This window comes from Danio aesculapii, chromosome 6, assembly GCF_903798145.1.
Source record: "Danio aesculapii chromosome 6, fDanAes4.1, whole genome shotgun sequence".
NCBI lineage: Eukaryota > Metazoa > Chordata > Actinopteri > Cypriniformes > Danionidae > Danio > Danio aesculapii.
Window position 1 is genome coordinate 37,119,264 of NC_079440.1, and position 21,417 is coordinate 37,140,680.

Consider the following 21,417-nt stretch of genomic DNA (forward strand, 5'->3'; position numbering starts at 1 on the left):
TGATGGTGATGAATGGATTTAAGGATTTTACACACACACACACAAACCAAAAAACAAACAAAAACTTTTTCTATGATAAATTGCGTTCCATAGAAATCTTGTGTTTATTATGGCCTCATCATAGATGTCTGCAGTAAATTATATAAAAAGTAAGAGATGGTTCATACTTGAGAAAGGTTATCTGTTTTGGTGCTTGAGCTGGTCATTCCCTCTTCTTTGTCATCATTGGAGATTTGTACAAGCATGTCTGATGAAGGTTCAATGTCTCTGTCCTCATCCTGGACTGCTGCATGTGCTCCTGCTTAATGTAGAAATGTTTTTAAATAATCAATATTGGTATTTAAAAATAATACTAAAATGTCATTCAGTGTAAACAGGGATGGGCACAAATACATTGAAATGTATTTTAAAATAAAATACTAAAGAAATAAAATTGAATTGTATCAAAGTAAAATCCTAAATACAGCACAGTCACAAAATGTATCACAGTTAAATATTGTATTTTAAAAATACTTTTAAAACGTAACATTAAATTTCTTAGCAAACCTTCCATCAATAGGCCTATTGGATCAATCCCTTCAACATTAAACTGACTTAGTAAAGTAAACAAAGTTTGATAACAACTAATTTTCTCTGCTACTTCATTCACCTATAGGGGAAGTTGTGGCCTATTGGTTAGTGAGTTGAACTTGTAACCCAAATGTAACTTGTGTTTCTCTTTGAGTTTAGTATAAATTGACAAATTTCCTACAGAAAGTCCTGTCTTGAAGATCAAATCCTATGGTTTGAATCATTTAATAAAGATAAGGAGTAAGAACATATTATTCAATTCATGTTTATTTATATAGCGCTTTTCACAATGTAGATAGTGTCAAAGCAACTTAACAGAAGTTCTAGCAAAGTCCAGATTTCAGAGATAAGTTCTGCATCAACATTACTATATGTTGCTTATGTTTCCACGCATTACATGGCCATTAAAATTCCCATCATCCATATTATTTCTTACACTATAGCCATTTTATATTTCTGGTCTTAGCATTGCTCAGTAGCTATTTTCAATGGTTGTTGATTTGCTCCTGAAAATACCCTCACCTTTTGTCTGTTACTTTCTTTAAGCATAATCTCCATCCACCCAAGCATTCACCACTTTTTTAAGAAATAAATTAGTTTTCTTTTCTGATCTCAAGGCAAATAATGAGAAAGCAGCAATCACAGGCATCATTTTTTAAACGTCATCATGTTCTGTAGACGTCTTGCAAAGTATTTTACAGTATTTTGAAACTACAAAAATACAAGACAGTTAAGTATTTTGATACAAAATATTAAGTCATTTTCATCAACCTCATCAAATACAAATTACAAAATACGAAATACATGTATTATAAATACTGCCCATCCCTGAGTGTAAAAATAGCTTAAAAACTTGTCAGTCATACTCGAAACAGGAATCAGTTGATATAGTTTAGGATAACAGTGCAGCCCCAGAATACTAACTACATTTTAATTCAATTCAATTTATTTTTATTTGTATAGCGCTTTTACAATGTAGATTGTATCAAAGCAGCTACACATAGAAGATTATAGTGAATTGAAACAGTGTCAGTTCAGTTTTCAGAGTTTAAGATCAGTTCAGGTCAGTATGGTTTAATATTCACCGCTGAGAGTCCAAACACTGAAAAGTAAACCATCGATGCGCAGCTCTACAAGTCCCGAGCCATGCAAGCCAAAGGTGACAGCCGCGAGGAAAATTGGCGAAAGTGAAGGATAAAAAAAAAAATCAGAATCTTTACAATTTGTCACTTTTACCTCAAATCACTAAATTTGAGCTGTTTGTCGGCAAGAGGGTTTTGTTTATTTTAAATATAATGAAATTTTGCATGATCATACAATATTTTTTAAATGACAAAGTTAGGATAATAAGGTCAGAATAGATTTTTACATTTGGTTTGATTAAATATTAATAGTTTGACGTCTTAATTCTACAGATGGTATTTAAAGCATCAAAGAAGATATAGTAAATAAACTTTATATAAAATAAGTTTTGTATAAATGGGCTGTTGTATCCTGCAACCATTTTGTTTTTGCTAGTAATAACTTATATTAAATATTAACTGAAATATTTACCTTCAGAGCCTGAACCACATAATGATGGCTGAAAGCAGAATAAGAAATAGAGAATAAGACATTTTAAGACCTATTAAAAAATGTCCACAAAAACATACACCTTGTCTTATTATGCGATTATGAATTGTCATTTACAGTTGAAGGCAATTGCTGGTTAACAAACAAGTTAACATGTCACAGTGCTAATAATTGTGACTCGGAATAACATGGTTTATTAAATGCAGTGTTTGTGACTATTAATAGATATACATAATTATGTTTGGCGCTCAGTAAAAAAGCTGCAAAATTGCTAACGTCTTCGTTTAAACAAACAAAATACGAAGTAAACTGACAGAAAGGTTGGGCTGACCTCTCAAGACCGTTATTTCCTATGAACTGTTTCGTTCGTCTTACCTCAGCCATATTTGTTTACGTTATTCTTCTTCTTCTTTCGGCTTATGGCGGTAAGCAAACCTATTCCTCCATCTACTGGCAGGAGCGTGTGGTGTGGCTACTGATGAATGGAGTAATAAGCCAAAAATAGAACAAGTTTATTTTATTAAAGGGGAAATGTGATTAAAAAGGGTGCAAAAAATAAATAAACAAATAAAAAGGGTTCAATGTCTGACATGATCCAGCAGGGTTATAGATTTGGATTTTCCACCCTCTCTGTCTTTAGTCTTCAACTTCACAAATGCATGCAGACTAGCCATATATATTTAGGTTTTACTCATTCATTAATACACTCAATTGCTCTACACTTTCAGGTACACTAACTGATCTTCATTGCGGTTCTATCTGGTTTACAGTATTAAGAGTCATATTAATACACAGTGAATAAACAGTTTTGTTTTTTTGGTTTGAGTTCGCTAATGTTTGAAAATCCATTCTATCATGTCACGACTACAACTCCTACAGAACCCTCAGTTGAAATGCACGATGTTTCATATTCCTCTGCTACACTTTACATGAGATCAGGAAAAAGAAAAACCTCTCAATGTCAAAAGCACACCTCAGCTCAACACATGGAGTTTTCTTGAGGTTCTGGACATTGCTAGATGGTTTGACGTTGAATATTTGTCTTATCACACTATATCTGGAAATGACTAAAGATGGACCAGCTTCTCTCTCATAGAGACTTTGAGCAGGTCAAGGCACTATCCGTGAGACCCTCTTACTGAAGATCAATGGTGAATCTCAGTCAGATTGGGTCCTGATCTGCTTCCCACAGGTTGCTGAAATGATTCTGAAGACCCCAACCCTGACAGTATGTTGCGTGTTGTTTGTTTTACCCAAATTAAGACTAAATGTATGCTGTGTGTAGTTTTTCTGTAATTGGTAACATATCTTAAGACGGTTTATTTATTTGATATAATTGCAGACGTTACAGTAGGCTATTTCCCACTATTATTGATTTGCAGTTATAATAAATTTATGCTCATAGGTTAGCAATGAACATTTATACACAAGTATTTCTGTGTATAAAGCATCTGCTTTGTGTGTGCTTCTCATATGATATGTGAACGACCTGTACAGTTAATTTGACATTTCCCCTAGCGAGAATGACGTTGACTGAAACTGTCTTTTGTTGGAACGATGTATAGATGTCCTTCAAAAATGAAGGGGGTGGGGTCAGGCAAATATAGAGCAGTTTGATAGCATATCCAAATTTATAATGTGAAATATAACTTGTTTTTGTTGCTGCTCAAATCAATTGTTCCAATCAAATTTGTTAGACAATCCATGTGATTTTATGTTATTCAAACAACTGTAGGGAAAGTACTACACAATACAGTTCCAGAGAAAACAAAACTATGCGAAGAAGAATAAAAAAATAAACAAAACAAAGCATTATATTTTGGTTAACATCAGAAAATGAAATGGAATGCAGATTCTTTGTGCTGAGGTATTTTATATGTTATACACTTCCCATTTCTTGCTGATACAGTCACTGAGAATGTGAACAATTTTGACAAAGAAATGTTTCTTTAACTAAACTGAATAAAAACATGAAAAGTCGAAGCTGAACATATAAAACCCATCTGAAGCAACAGTATGTCTTTGAACATAGCAGTGCAGAAAAATATAGCACATCCATAAAATCTGAATCTCTAAGCAAATGTACAAATACTGTGTTCAAGAGAAGTGGCAACACGAACGACAAGACATTCCGTAACAGCCAAATGTGTCAGGTTTTCCAGATGTCTAGCACAAGCAACACTGCGCAAAGAATATTGGTCAAAAAAACCAATGTCACATTAAATTAGTTTAACATTTATCAAAATACTGAAATGTTCTACTTAGAAATCACTGAAAACTGAGAAAAAAAATCTGTTAAAGTGCAATTACTACACCATTTTCCTTTAAAATAAACAATGATTCCATCAGTACAAAACAAAGTTACTGCATTCTGTTCTCGAATACAAAAAAAGTATAAAAGCATTTATACAAATTTCTTCAGTTGAACACTGCAACACTGAGAATGCTTAAAATATTGTTCTTCTTTAAAGCTTGTGATTAAAAATACTCAAGTTTCACATGCGTACCTTATTTTACACACTCATACACTCTTCAAATCATCATCTAAAGGAACAATCATGTAGAACTCAAGTTGTGTAACAGAACTGCCACGATTAACCATTTAAACAATGTTAACTCCCTTTCTGTAGACAGGATAATAAAACATTACCAGTAAATAAAACCTAATTTACATTCCTAGCAATAATATGAACTTTCATAAAAATAAATAACTTTACTAACTAAAAAAGGACAACTATAAAAGTACTCTTCAATAGGCAACACAACAGGTGTTTCAACATAAAGACAGTCAATATTCCCAATTTGTGTCCAACAATCCAGTGAAAGCAGTTCATTACGGGACACACACTCTTCATTTGTAACGCAGACACAGTTTCTTCAGAGTAGTGAGAAATAGGTCAATATTTGCACTGGAAAAGCACATTCCAGTATGTTTGAAGCTTGGTCAACGTCCTGCTTGTACCTGCTATAGTTTTTACAGTCAATATCGTCTTCATGTCATTAAAATTGAAAATAAAAAACAATTCAGGGAGGGACTTCTGCTTGCTTGCTCTTGCAAGAAATACAAAAACTCACAGATACAGTCTTGTGCATCGCAATGGAGCATCCATCCATTGGTCATACAGCCACTTTTCCTTTGACCTCTAGTTTGTTGGTGTTCTCGCTCTGTTTGGTGGTCTGCTCCTCGGTGAAGGTAATGTAGGAATACACCAGACTGCCAGCAATACTGAAAAGACAAATACAGACTAGAGCTACGTAACATTCAGACAACAAAACAATGGGTTTCTTTAGCACTGGGGGATTATTATTATTAAGATTATGTTTTTGTAAAGATAAAACATCACCTTTTAATATGTCTTTTTTTTGTTATGATCTTACGTTTTATTTATTTTAAAAAGTTTTGTAATATTCAAAAACAAACGAAAACTTTAATTTTCTTTAAATCTGTGTGAAAGTGTAATATCTGCTTGTTTATTCCCTTTATCGGTGTTATTCATAATGCAGAGGATGTTTACTCTTTTCCATAGTGTTGGAAAAACTGTTGTGGGATTCAGATTTGTGGTGTCTGCAATGACTTGTGCACATAATCCACTATTTGCAGTTGTCATGGGCCAGTTTTCATTCAACCCAACAAAGTACACTATACATGCCAATTACCATACATACTATAGTAAATATGTGAGCAAATGAGATCAGCAATTCCTTTGAATTGCTAGTGTATATAGGGGCCGGGAGGTTTCAGATTCTGATGATAAGATGAAGTGTAAAGTTATGTCATCAAAACTGATGACCCATTTTGAATGCTTGTATATTAGAAAAGTATTGATATTTCTAGTTGGCTTGATGATAATTTATTTATACAGCACAATGGGGTATATGCAAACAGATTTTTTATTTCAGTCAGCCAGCCCCAGAGTTTGCGGTTAATTATTATCCCATACAAAATCGCCACGTTTAAAAACAGCAATCTTCACTGCCTGGCTGAGATGCTATATAACGTGGGTATAAGATCAAACAAGAAGCACTGCATTAAATTTTATTTTTCTGTGCCATGTCTTTAAAATATGGAAATTAATTTTACACCAATATTTTCAATAGAATTTCTGCGCTAGCCTGCTGCTAATGACCGCGCCTGCATTTAAATGGTCTTTCATCTCTTTTCACGCCTTAACCAAATGGATGCTTAGGACTATTTAAATGATTATATTTGAATGACATTACAACATCGATGATGTTAAACAAAGCTTTCACCGGAAGTATATCATTGGCTGAAAAACAATGGCTGTGCATATGGTTCACTAAAAACATCATGATGTCCAATGTGCTTAATAACAACAACAACAACAATAAAACAAAAAGACAAAACAATTAAAAAAAGAACAAGTAAAAAGAGCTTTTAAGTGATAAAAAAGTAATATAAAGAACAAAATGGTTTTGCAACTGTTAATACAACAAAATGAAAGACATACTAGAAATTGAAACTGCTCAAATATCCATAAAGCCCAACACTAGGTTTCATTTTGTGAAAAGCTCCTTTCATACCTGATGTTTAGACCAATGAAATTAGTCCATGAGAAAATGTAATCCCCTCCAAACACCATTCCAATATATGTCACTAATATATTCTGTAGAGAGAGAAGATTCATTAATAGTAGAATGAAAGACAGAACAAAAACATACTTAAAGACAAAGAGATACTTGCTTTTAGGCAACCGACGATGGTAGTAGTTAGCGCAGAATTATACTGTGTGCAAAGTACAGTGGAGTACATTAAAATAAACCTGTGAATGAACAAAACACAAGATAAAAATAAGATTAGTTAAGCAAATACTCAACTATAAAACAATATACTATAAAAAAGCTAAGGATGTCAAATGGTTCACTGGCATAATCAAACGGTACTGATGTAAAAGTCTTCTGTTGGTCAGTACAGTGAATTTATGTGGGACTATCTGCCAACACAATAATACTCCTAAATGCACAGATTAACATTACATTTAAATGACTAGACTGTAAAAGCAAAACGAAAAAAAGCTGAATGATGATAAATGCTATGATACATTTTCCTTTGAATCATTTCACAACAGAAACATGTCAATCATGAACATGTATAAGCTTGTTTACAGTTAGTGAGTCATTCAGGTAAATGATATAGCCTAATGGAAAGCTCCAAGAACTTTCCCAATAAAACAATAAAAGACAATTTTTATCACTCTTTATGGCCATAAACTTACATCTGTAAGAAAAATATTTTCACCAACTACTGAAAATTACAAACCACTAACATTTAAACCCCGCTTCACACATTAACTTTGACACATCCAGTATTTATTTTCCAAATATATTATACTTACCCCATTATACAAGAGAGAAAGAATTGACCTATAAACAAAACATCTGACCAGCCGTCATAATCAAATGCCTAAAGGAAACAAAAACAAAGTAATTACCTCAGTTAATCATTACATTTTAGAGCTATGGAGTTGTTTGTAAGAAAGTACCTGATCAAGTATTAGCTCTGGTAACATTTCACACATACTACCAAACACAACATTCCACATTATTCACATTCTTCCAAGCTATTACAGTAAAAACCACAAAAATGCATTTTTTTTTAAATTCCACTCAGTCTGTCAATAAAAGAAGACCTCATTTAAGATGAACATACCTAAAGAATAACACTATAAGCTACAAAACTCAATCTGCTAGTTATGCTGACTGGTATAAATGGCAGCTTTGTGTGCGCGAGACACACTGCCTCCTGTCCACTCTCCTTCCTGAAGCAGCGCCTGCCAAAAAAAAAAACAGGGCCTCCCTGTGAACACACTGAGCTAAATAAAATGAGGCATTCATGGAGCAGGGCCCTGTCATCCTAACCTTCCCCAACAACTGAGCCTTGTGCTCACACTGCATAGTCACAAAATCCAGGACGTAGCACACTTTTTGATTAAGGAACTGCAGTTATTTCCTCAAGGGAAAAGCGCTCAGGCAGGAACAGACAAGCTGAAATTTATGTCAGTCAGCTTGCTATGATTTCTGGCGAATTTATGGCAGTCGTTCCAATCGGCTAATGGTGTGTGTGTGTTCACTGGCAATGTGAGCTCACTGCAGCTGAGCAGATGGTTTGCTCATAGTTGCCAGATCATCTACCGGTATAAAGTCTTGTTGAGTGATGAGGTCTAAAGAGTGACTGGAATCCAGGGGTTATTTAAGGACTGGTATGTAGACTATTATAGATAACTGAGCTTTACTGAACTATCTGGTGTGTGTGTATAACTAGTTCAAGGACACATACATATATAAACACAAACACACACACACACACACACACACACACACACACACACACACACACACACACACACACACACATATATATATACACACACATACAAACATACATACATACATAGTCAAAATTATTAGCCCCTTTAAGCTATATATTTTTTTTTACCATCATTATACAAGACCTTGCCTAATTACCCTAATCTGCCTAGTTAACCTAATTAATTTAGTTCAGCCTTTAAATGTCTCTTTAAGCTGTATAAAAGTGTCTTGAAAAATATATAGTAAAATATTATTTACTATCATCATGGCAAAGATAAAGTAAATCAGTTATTAGAAATGAGTTATTAAAACTATTATGTTTAGAAATGTGATGAAGAAATCTTCTCTGTTAAACAAAGATAAACAAACAAGGGGGCTAATAATTCAGACTTCAACTGTATAGTATATAAGCTTATCCTGCGTTTAATCAAAAATACAGCACAAATTGTAAAATGTTATTAGAACAATTATTTTATAGTGTAAAGTAGTTTAATTTAATAATTTATTCCAGTGATTTTAAAGATGAATTTTCAGCTTTCACATGATCCTTCAGAAATCACTCTAATATTAATAATTACTGTTATTATTATTATTATTATTATTATTATTATTATTATTATTATTATTATTATTATTATTATTATTATTATTATCAATAGTAATAAAAGCAATGACTAAAGAAAAAATAATTTAATCTGAAACTACATACAATAAGTAATAAATATTTATAAAAAATCTATGTAAAAAAAAAATTACAGTTAATAAATGCCGCCTTGATGAACAGAATAATTTTCTTTAAAAAAAAATTATTATAACATTTTTCAGACATTTATATTCATTTTTATACAACACAATATCATTTTTTTTTAAATTGAAGCTCTAAGTTTTAAGAGGAGTTAAAAAAAAGAAAAAACTATTTGGTGGAAAATGTTCAATCAAAACACAGGAAAACAATTGCTAGTCTGACAAAACCATACATTTTCCAAAAAGAGACAAAATGTCTAATGAAAATGTATTCATTTGGAATATGGAGAAATGTTAGAACAAAATAAAACAAATATTACCATTAGAGCGGTCACAATAATCAATGCATTGAATTGTCGCTCAACACATGGACATTATCTCAATCATTTTTGGTGATGCAATAAATATTACCAATACATAAAAATAAAAACATGCTAGCAACAATTTAGTGAATTGAATATCTCTATTGAAAGTGTCAGTATGGTAAAAAAACACTATAGTTTTTACTCTAATGTATTATAGTACTTAGTACTTTTTATTACTTTTCACATTCTGATTCCAACGTCTAATTATTATACAGCTACATTTTTTCTATTCTATTGTTATTCTGGCTTTATGTAATGAGTGGCATAAAATGGTCTTAAAATGCCAACAATATAATTTATGGAAAGAAATTTTGGTGCAATATATCTTACCAAAAAAAGATACCGTGATTGGCCTAATTTCCATTTTGCTCAAATATATACTTAATATCTTCAGTAAATAATAATAAAAAAAATGTACAATTTAAACACTCTCTTACATTTTAATGCATATTACTCTTTGTGTAGACTGGCGAGACCACTGCTGTCTATCACGTATACTGAGAGAATTTTTAAAAATGCCTACCTTATCCATATCTCCTGTGACGTGTGCTAAAAGCAGAGTTGGAAGTATCATAAATAAAGCGTTGTAATAGAGCAGGCCATACTTCCCAAGCTCCTACAGGATTGAAAAAACAAAAAACAGGACAGAAAATCAGGTACAGTAATGCCACATCATGGTTTCCTCATCACCGTCTACATAACAGAGAAACAGATGTTGTGCATATAGCTGTAGGGTAAAAGTCTTTTTCAGGAGGAAGCATAAGCTTTCACAGGTTGTAAAACTTTGACTTCGTTATTCAAATTGTCAGTGCTCTACCTAGGTTTATGCTTTGCACTTTCTTCATTAAAACTGTCGTTTCCTCATCTGGATGCTTCAAATTGAGCACACATGATTTCCCAATCAGCAGGGTAATGCAACAAACACCACATGTTGCCAAGTACCCGGTTTCTTTAAATTCAAGCACAGGCATATGAACTAAATCCAGAAATAGAGAGGAATTTTTAGAGCATGCATAAATGAACTTCCAGCTCAAATTAGAAAAAGTTTAAAATAAAAGGATGATGAGAACAAACCCAACGTGAAAGAGCAAATGTAAATGTGTTGCAGGTCTGTTCCAAATAGGATTATACTTAAGATCACAAGAGAAATAGGCTTAACACTTAAAAAACAAGAACAAAATACCCCCTAATTCCTTTGTCATTTGGTAAATGCCAATTTAAAACAGATGACAGCATGGACTGGCTTATAAACCATGATCAAAATAACCCAATAGTAAAAGAACATTCATAAAGCATAATATTTAAGGACAATAAACAAAGTACATAAATGATGTGGTTAAAACTAGATAAACTAGAAATTGCAAAGCAAGAGGAGTTGTTTCATTTTCTGCAAGCATAGCAATACAGCACATCACAATTAGAGACTACAGAGAACAGCTGCTGCTTAAGAGATCGCTCGCGGTCTTGAAGTAATCTCTAGCATGAATGTGTTGCTTTCCTTACCTTAGAGTCAAGTTTCTGCTTCACAAAAGCTCCATTGGCAGCAGTTAAGACATCGTTCATTAAAATGAACACGTACCCTTGCAGGTCAAAAGCCAAATCAGCACTGAAAAAGAAAATAGGAGTCATCAAATATTGTTAAAAAAAACTAATGTGCAGAGATGATTGGTGTTTTCAGACTTAATGAGTAACATTGAGATGTAGAATTCATTTCTGTATTGCAATTCAGTCTTTGCAAACAATTACAGCTCTGTGAAGTGAATAACAGGTACGCATTTAAAAAGCATCATACAAAAACAGGGTTTCTGTAAGTTTTATGAAGGTAAAGTCAAGACCTTTAAAACAATTGAAGGCACAATACGTCCATATGTTCTATAAATGTCTTTGTATTTTCTTTACATATTTACAAAATACTGTTTCCAAAAGAGCTGCACTACTTGTTCATTCATTTAGCAAACCAAAAATAATAATTAATAAATCATCTTAATCTCATTAATCTCAACTGAGTTTCTTTCTTCTGATGAAAACAAAAGATTACATTTCAAAGAATGTTGTTCCATAACAGTTGAAGGTAGAAACTAACTTTCATATTAGAAAAAAAATGAATTTGAATCTTAATAATATCTTTTGTGCAACAAAATGAATTGATTTATGATTAAAAAAAAAAAAACTAGATAGTTATAAACACTTGATGAAAGTCATTAATTTTGGAAATAATGTTTCTTGACAGACTAATCATTCCACAAAAGATACACAATATATGGTCATGGAGTAATGTGTATCAATCAGCCGAATCACCAAGCTCCACTGTTTCAGCCCAAATCTTCTGAAATCTTATACTGGAGAAAAATCTTGCCTGCATCATGGATAGCCTGAGGGTGGGGAGATTAATCGCTAAATTTCCTTTTTGGGTGAAATATTCATACAATCAAACGTTTTTGTTTGTTTGTTTCTGTTCAGCTACTTAGAGTAAAAGAACTTCTTTATTTTGGAGCTCCAGGAAATGGATCTTGTTTTAACAATTAATGTCATGACTTTATGAATTTAAGATTTTCAGATGTGATTTAACTCCTTGTTTTTAAGAGTTTCACAGAAATTAATTCTTAATTCAGCTCAATTCTACTGCTCCAACAGTGGTTCACTGGAAACATTTACCTTGCAGCTACAAAGGCCCCAAGAATCATAGTAAATACTGTCAGCTGAACTGGCCGAGAGAACTTCTTCCTGTAATTAAAGACACAGTCGCTGATATTTTCTCTTCATAATAAACATTAATTGAACAAATGTAAGCTAGCAGAAACATGTCCATTTTAATAACAAGACTTTCACTTACTTTAACAAGAAACCCTCTGCCAGCATTGTAAAGAGAATTGAAAACCTCCTTAATACTGTAAACATTGGCAGGCTAAAGGAAAGAAAAGTAAATTAATTAGATATTATAACATTAAATAAGCTTTATGTATTTTTTTATCTGACACGTATCATACTTGAGTCTTTTAGTTCCAAAGAGCCCTGTTATTTGATTTCCAACATAAAGAAGAGGTAGCGGAAATGTCTGAAATTTGAAGACAGATGAAAATTGAGCAGGCATACCAACACTTATAAAGCAGCATTGTTTTACAGTCCCATGTGAGTATCTTTTCCCATGTCAACAAAAAAAGCCGTGCACAGCTGTCCAAGATTTAACTAAATTCCCTGTGGGAAAACACGTGACAGCACGCAGCATTTAATGGGCCAGCACCTCTCACCTTTCTAGGTATGCTACCATCAAACTCGGGGAAGGTGATCACCCGGAGGGCCTTTCCTACCCGTAACACAACTACTGTTGCCAGCATCTGCATATGAGGAATTAAAAACATTGTATATTGTGCTCTGCTCTGTAACGAGAGAAAAAAAAAATTGTATCTGACAGAAGAAAACCTACCTGACCAATGCCAACGCATATTGACGAAGGAAACCTGTTTGGAAAGAGTTGTGTGTCAATGTATATTTACATTATTATTACTTATGATTCATTGATATTATAAATGTTCCATCATACGCAGTGCAAGTTTTACAATTATTCTTTATCAATGTTTCACTTTAGTCAATTCTAAATATGTTTAGTTTGTTTCAAGTAGGCCCACACGGAATCCACAGACTTCTGCAGATTTTCAGCCCATCGAGTCTATTTATTTAGTTGAGTGTAAATATATATTTATTCAGTTTTTTAAATAATTTCAGTAATATTATTGACTAATATTAAACATTCATATGATATACCTATAATACAGTTTGTAAAGTAATAACTTCTGTTTTTTAGAAGATATATGGTAGATACATTATATGAGAGACTTGCTTTGTTAACCAAATAAATTGATATGATAGGATTTGCATTGTAAACATTAAATAAGTTAAAAAATGTATATATTTTTTAACATATTAAGTTTAGTTACAATACACCTAAAATCATTGCGTATGCTTCTGCACATATTTTACATTATTCTGCACAGAAATAGCAAAAAATGTCTGGCCCTAACGATAAGATATAGTTTATATAAAGTTAGTTACACCAAAGATCAAATGTCACTTGCCACGTCAGTTTCATTTCGCTAATATTGTGAAGCTCTTATATTACACCAATTATATTCAAATGTTACTCATTCCATGTAACGTTACAGAAAAGGCTAAAGAATAATCATTCTTCTCAAAGACAATGGTCCCTGTGAAATTCAACCGTTATCCTTAAAAGTAGTCTTTAAATGCATCAAATGATAATTGAGGTAAATTTGGTTTTCTATTCACACATTCAGAATTTCTCCTTAATAATTTAACTTCATAAAAGTATTCTGAGCAAATTGTAAATAGTGAAATATTAGCAGCCAATGTCTATCAAAGTACAACATTGCTCAGTCAAATAATTAGAGCTAATGTTGATTTAAAGTAATATTTATATGTGATTTTAGACCGAATTTTCAAAGTACAAACAATATAGGGAGGCATGTCACAAGTTGTAACTGAACAAATGTGTGAAAATAAAACCAGTTTCACCTCAATCAAATGATAATCATTCTTAAATATATTTTACAAGTTTATGTATCAACTACTGTTGTGGTAAGCTGAATTGTACTAGGTGTTATAAAAAATTATGAGTTACAATTTTTTACGTTACTTGAAATAAAAAAACGTAAGACACATTACAAAAAAAACAGTTTTTGAACTCCCTTTCTTCTTTGACCATCATGCCATAGTCAGATACAGGACAATTCAGTTCAGAACAGTACAGTACAGTACGGTACAGTACATTAGAGTAGAGAACAGAAAAGACACTCAAAAGTCTAACTTACACTAAATATTATTACATTACAATAATATAACTGAAGTATACAAAAAAAAACATGACATTATCAAGATATATCTCTCAAAACATTCTAATAACATTTCATATTTTGGTTTGGGAAAAACTGAACCCCGGATGTTTGTTTCTGCATCGCTGATACTGCTGTAATCACTAAAGTTGCCAACTATTCCAAGTACTCTGGATCTAAAGCCAGTCAAGCTCTTAAAAACACCGAGCATTTAACTCTAGTCAGAAGTCTTCTTACCTGTAATTAGTCAAGACGCTCTTGTTGACTACAACTATGAGGAACGAGCTGATTCCGTAAAAGCCCGCAGCTGAGAGTTTGAGGAGTACCGTTAGCGTCTGGTCCGCCATCCCTGCCGCTTCATTCCTCGTCTCACATTGCTTCATTCCGAACGCAGCGCCTTTCTTCCTCCCCACGTTGACGCCTCTGAACTTCCGCCATGTTTACAGAGACGTATGTGGTGACGAGCCGTTTCATTTACATAGAACAGTACTTTGCTCTCTGTCGCCACTATGCGGCAGCTGACTGTAAAGTCCACACCACACTAAATTAAAGTCTCATTTAGGTGTGTACAGTATATCTACAGTCTTTGACTACATTCAGAATAATAAAACTGGTTGAGACCCACAGAACCAAGATATAGCTTATATGTCCCCCAATGTCCAGCAAATGTATAAAATCTGACTATGCACAAGAAAGAAAATGTGTGTATGCACAGAGACATGCACAAAATGACTATATATATATATATATATATATATATATATATATATATATATATATATATATATATATATATATATATATATATATATATATATATATATATATATATATATATATATATACTGTATGCAGGATGGGCAAAAAATACATTGAAATGTATTTTAAAATAAATGACCAAATATCTCCATTTAAAATAAACTACAAAATACAGCAGACACAAAATGTATCAAAATAAAATACTGTATTTTGTATTTTGAAATTACTACTAAATTCTTTTACAAGGGAGCATGTCATTTCTTCGCAAACCTTCCATCAACAGGCCTACTGGATCAATCCCTTTTTGCACCTTATTCACCTCTACTGTACATGAGATTTTAGTATAGATTTAGATTTTAGTATAGATTTTGTACAAATTTCAGACAGAAAGTCTTGTCTTGAAGAAGATCTCTTTAATCACTTTAAAACCCATTTAATGCAGATAATGAGTTAAGATGAGATAGATAATATCTATTGTGAAACTGCCACCATCTCATATTTTCAGTTTCAGATTTTAAAAGGGTGATATATGTGCAAGAAAAGGTTATCTAACAATGTTGTTTACATAATTTGTTAAATAAATCTAGTTTTTTTTTGCAACTGAAATCTTCAATACTCAATGTAAATCACGATTTCTGAAAACTACTAAAATCTCCAGTTTTAGACATTTCCATAAATCAGTTTTTTTTTTTTTTTTGCAATTGTGCTCTTCAATACACAATATAAAACACAATACCTCAAAAAATCTGAGTTGGAAGTTTCTGACCTTGTCTGTAGATTGGTGTGATATTTAATATTTTTGTCTCATACTGATTAACCATCAAAGTTTGTAACTAACTATAAAGAGCTTTATAGAGTTTTATAGATATCATCACCAGGACTTTTTATGTTGTTTGTCTTACATTCCTGTCTTATTTTTACTTGCTCCAGAATCTACCCCTGTTGTCTGTTCCTTTATTTATATGTGATGCATAATTTCCATCGATTAAACAACTTCTCCAACTACTTTAACTTCTTCAATATTAATCAATTTTCTAGTCTGATCCCAAGCTAAGGCAAATAAGCGAGAAAACACCACTATTAAAGGCCACATTTTTATGATGTCATCATATAGACTCCTTACAAAGTATTTTACAGTATTATTAAAATACAAAAATACAAGACACTAAAGTATTTTGATACAAAATATTAACTAATTTTCATCAACCCAATAAAATACAAATTACAAAATATTATTTTGTATTTAAAATACGTATGAAATACATGTCTCTTAAATATTGCCTTGACTATATACTTAATAAAACTGCTGTATACATACATAAATATACATACATATATAAATATATACTTTTGTTAATAAATATGAGTAAACTGTGCTTGATTTGATTAAACTGAAAAAGCACATTCTACTAGGCTATTGGTATTATAATCAGCATCTATCATGCTAAATAATGTAGTAATCTTCATTTAGTTTTTAGATTTTTGCTAAAAATTAAACACTTGAAAACTTTAAAATACTGCATGCAATATTGTTACCACCATATTTCAAAGTAGATAGCGCAAACATTTTTTACAGTGTAATAACACATGCCTAACTGAAAAAAAAATCATATTTTCCCCCTTGTCCCATTTAACATCGGTGCTGCAATAAGAGATAAAGCAGCATGCGCTAACAGTTTTTTTAATGAATTGAGGTCAAACGACCACATTATGGTGCACGCTTGATGTTTAAATGTTACAAAATGATGACAGATGCCTCATGAAGTTGCTTTCCTGACTTCTACTTTATTACTAGTTTAATATTTCACAAAACATAAATTTATTAATAAACATATTATATTTTATAAATATAAACATGTTATAAATCATTCTCACTACTTTAAAAGCAGTCTTCTAGCGGGGGTGTTTAGAGATAGATGAGTACCAAGATAAAATAGGTCATACATCGGTCAGCAACTGTGCAATCAAATGCTTTGAAGTTACGAAGGATATGAGTAATTATTGTAAAAGATTTTGTGCATAACTTATCAAACATCTTTGTATTCACAAAACAGGTTATTCGATTTTTTAACTGCTTATTTCTGCATTTATTGCATTTTGTCTAAACTACACACAACACTACAAAACATGCCATCAATAGGCAAAACCAAATAAATGAAATATCTACTGTTTTACAGTAAATACAAAACTGCATCAAATGATTAGCAATTAACGTGTCAAACCATACACAAATGATAAACGTAAAACACTTGTCTCTTGTGTTTTTAAGCGTGTTTTTTATTCTTTATAGAACATGTTATACATTAAAATAAATTAATAAGTTGAAATAAAAATGAAAATTTCCTCACCATTTACTCACACTTATGCGGCTATAAACTTTTAGGAATTCCTTCTTTCTGTTGGACAAGTTTTGGGGAACAAAGTAGCCAATGACATCATTATTAGGAACAAAAAATATAATGGAAGTCAATGGCTGCCTTTTCTCAACATTGTTCAATATTTCTTCTCCTTTGTGTTCAACAGAAAAAAGGAAGCCAGATTGGTTTGGAACAAAGTGGACGAGAAAACAATCACATCATTTTTATTTTTGGGTGAACTATTGCTTTAAACATGCAGCCTTTTTCAATGATGTGTTTAATATAATTGTGTTTAGTATTTTTTAAAAATGTTGCAATGTCCCACAAAAGAACCATTTTTGGTTTCTAAAAGAGCCTTTCAATGAACAATCCTTAGAAGAACCATTTATAAAGTATCAATAAGTTTCAATAATGTGAAGAACAATGTCTTTTTGTGCTTTTTGTGTACCGCAACACAAGTGTACCACAACACTTTATTTTAAGGTGTCTATGCATATATATATATATATATATATATATATATATATATATATATATATATATATATATATATATATATATATATATATATATATATATATACATATATATATATATATACATATATATATATATATATATATATATATATATATATATATATATATATATATATATATATATATATATATATATATATATATACATATACATATATATATATATATATATACATATACATATATATATACATATATATATATATATATATATGTATATATATATATATATATATATATATATATATATATATATACATATATATATATATATATATATATATACATATATATATATATATATATATATATATATATATATATATATATATATATATATATATATATATATATATATATATATATATATCCATGCAATAATTACAATTAATAATGCATATAATCTAACCCTAACCATATAAGTTCATGTACTTAATTAGTATTACTCAGTGGTTAAATTATTTTATGCTGAGTTATACTGTAACAGGGACACCTTAAAATTACCTAGTGCATTAAAGCAGATTCTTCTTTGGCTCTCAGCGAAGGCAGTCACACTTTTTTCCTCTCCCTCACATATCTCTCCTGGCTGGCTCCTCTTGTCTCGTCTTGTTCTATCTCTAAGCTCTCCTTGCCCTGCTCTCCAAACAAATAAGGAATTAAAATTTGATCAACTGGTCTGACACTATCTTCTGGACGAAAAGTCTGGGTTCAGGGGAACCCACCTGTCCTGCAGGGACGTTTGCAGCTGGATACATGATGGACAGGTGGTAGAAGTGACATGTTGTGTGCCTGGCCGCTCTGTCCCTGGAGGATATCAAAGATATCTACCTATTCGGAAATTTGATAACAGGGTTTCTGCTGATGGGCTTAGGCGGGGCCCTGGGGTATCAATGATTGATAAAAGCGGTCAGTGCAGCTCAAAACCCCACCAAGCTGGCCGGCTGGATTGAAATGGTCACAGGACTCTACAGACTCTACAGGCTTACACAAACATACACAGCTACAGATAGACAATCACTGCATAACCCCCACATCCCACGCCTTTGTGTGCTTTCACCCACCGGTCTTGGTACACTCTCAGAAATAAAGGTACGCAAGCTGTCACTGGGGTGGTACCTTTACAAAAGGTACAAGTTTGTACCTAAAAGGTCCATATTAATACCTCAAGGGTACATATTAGTACCTAAAAAGTACAAAAGTGTTCCTCATAAAATTTGTAGGTACTATTTTATACTTTTGAGGTACCAATATGGACCCTTCTAGTACAAATGTGTACCTTTTGAAAAGGTACCACCCCAGTGACAGCTCGCGTACCTTTATTTCTGAGAGTGTAGGCAGGTCTGTTTCCAATTTCCAAGGTCCAAGGTTCAATTTTACTGCATGTAAAGGTGTATGCGACAAATAAAGGCTTTTCATCATCATCATCATCAAGAACCTTCAGTCGGGGAGTGAGCGCTGCTTTGTGGTACCATTGCAGAGACACAATCAGTCACTTCACAATTTTTTTCATTCAATTATCCACACTGGTGGAATGACATTCCTATTCCCAAACAGTCTGCAAAATCATAACATTCAAACTAAACATCTTCCGCGATCACCTGAACCCCTGCGAATAAAACCAGGACCCCCACTTCTCTCCCCCACCTCACCACAAGACAACCCCAAACCGAGTGTGCCTTATACTGGTGAGTGGGTTTAACAACCCACCTGTAGAAAACACTTTCTTGTCTTTCATCTTGCTGACACTTTAACCAACACTAGCACCAGTTTTGCACATTTTCATCCGACACGTTCTTACAATCAGCTCAAAAAATAAAATAAAAAACTTGTGCATTTGTGAAGTGTGCTTCACACAGGTGAGGGAACTTGATAAACCACCTGTAGAAACACTCTTCTCTCTCTTTCTCAAAAAACAACAACGCTCGCACGTAATCTAGCACCTTTTTCTAAGAGAACTAACAGTTCCTTTGTATAATTAGCGCTACTTGTTTGTTTTGTCTCTTTTTGTTGAATTTCTGAATGCCTCCTCAATTGTAAGTCACTTTGGACAAAAGCATCTGCTAAATGTGAATAGTTTAAATACAAAATAATCAGATCAGAAAACTCTTTCTTATAATTATTTAACACTTGTGGTTTCCTGTGGTTTATATGTGCAAGTTTCACAAACAGTAATTGTGGAAATTGTCACTAGCCTGATAGTTGTTAATTTCAACACCTTTACAGTAAAAGAATGACGCGAGTTCATTATTCTCAAAGTTTTTTTTTTATTTTATAAACACCACTGCCTATTAATCTACCGTTATTTACAGCATTCTGCAAATTACTGTGTAACTCACATCACTTTATGTATGTCAGTGGGTTTTCCCCAGAAGCACTTTGAAGATTAAAATGGAAACTAAGCCTCTAAAAGAGATCAAAAAATTTGGTGCAGACAGGAAAATGTTCACTGGTGATGTTGTCACATGCTTAGCACATGTAAGGAGAACATGAGTAATTCAGTCTTGTCTGAATGTTCCAGACACTCGTATTATTGCTTTTGGTTTACTTTTTCAGCTAGTTTTTATGTAAAAGGGTGTAAAAGATTGATGGATTAATGTGTGTTGTTCTTGTTCTACAAACATGACATGACGTTATGCTGTAAAGCTATCAGTCCTGTCAGCCCTAATGATCAATATCTGATGGCAACACAAGAGGAAACCAAACCGAAGAGAAATCACTGTTCAGAGTGCATCAAGAAAGGTATCTATCTGCAATTGTCTTTACTGCAAGTTGATTCATCATTCCTTCCTAGCATGCATTTTGTTCACGATTTAATGGATATCTTTTGACTATAAGTAACTCTGCAACTACTAGTTAACAAGCAGTCTGTTTAAAGTGATAGTTCACTTGAATCCTACTTGTTTCAAACCTCTATGAGTTTCTTTCTACTGTTGAGCACAAAAGAAGGAAACCTGCAACCACTGACTTCCATGATATTTGTTTCGCCTGCTATGTCAATAGTTAGAGGTTTCCAGCCTTATTCAAAATATCTCCTTTGAGTTTAACAGAAGAAAGAAACTCATAAGGGTTTGGAACCACTTTAGTGTGAGTAAATAGTGAGAAATTTTTGGGTGAACTATCACTTTAATATCTTATTATATATAATAGCAATATATAATAGCTTATTACTACTACTAAAAACTGATTCTGATTCTGAACATCAACCCAATCAGCTAATGCTCATAATAATGACTGACATGAATTTGAAAATGAATTTTACTTAGACAGCAGTATGTTTTAGCATTTAATGATTGGTTGTTGACTAAAACGGTGGTTAATAAGTAGGATGCCTACCTTT

At 32.4% G+C, this 21,417-nt stretch overlaps 1 protein-coding gene across 1 annotated transcript; it reads right to left on the reverse strand.

Moving 5' to 3' along the window:
- Positions 1 to 3,551: 3,551 nt before the first annotated feature.
- slc35d1a (solute carrier family 35 member D1a) lies at positions 3,552 to 14,855 on the reverse strand. Its single transcript, XM_056460113.1, has 12 exons — positions 14,663 to 14,855; positions 13,003 to 13,036; positions 12,827 to 12,913; positions 12,566 to 12,633; positions 12,412 to 12,483; positions 12,234 to 12,302; positions 11,082 to 11,184; positions 10,102 to 10,194; positions 7,497 to 7,564; positions 6,845 to 6,923; positions 6,685 to 6,767; positions 3,552 to 5,368 (listed from the first exon to the last, which is right to left on the reverse strand). Exons 1-12 carry the CDS (start codon positions 14,806 to 14,808, stop codon positions 5,260 to 5,262), a joined length of 1,011 nt encoding a protein of 336 aa, XP_056316088.1. The 5' UTR covers positions 14,809 to 14,855; the 3' UTR covers positions 3,552 to 5,259.
- Positions 14,856 to 21,417: the final 6,562 nt, after the last annotated feature.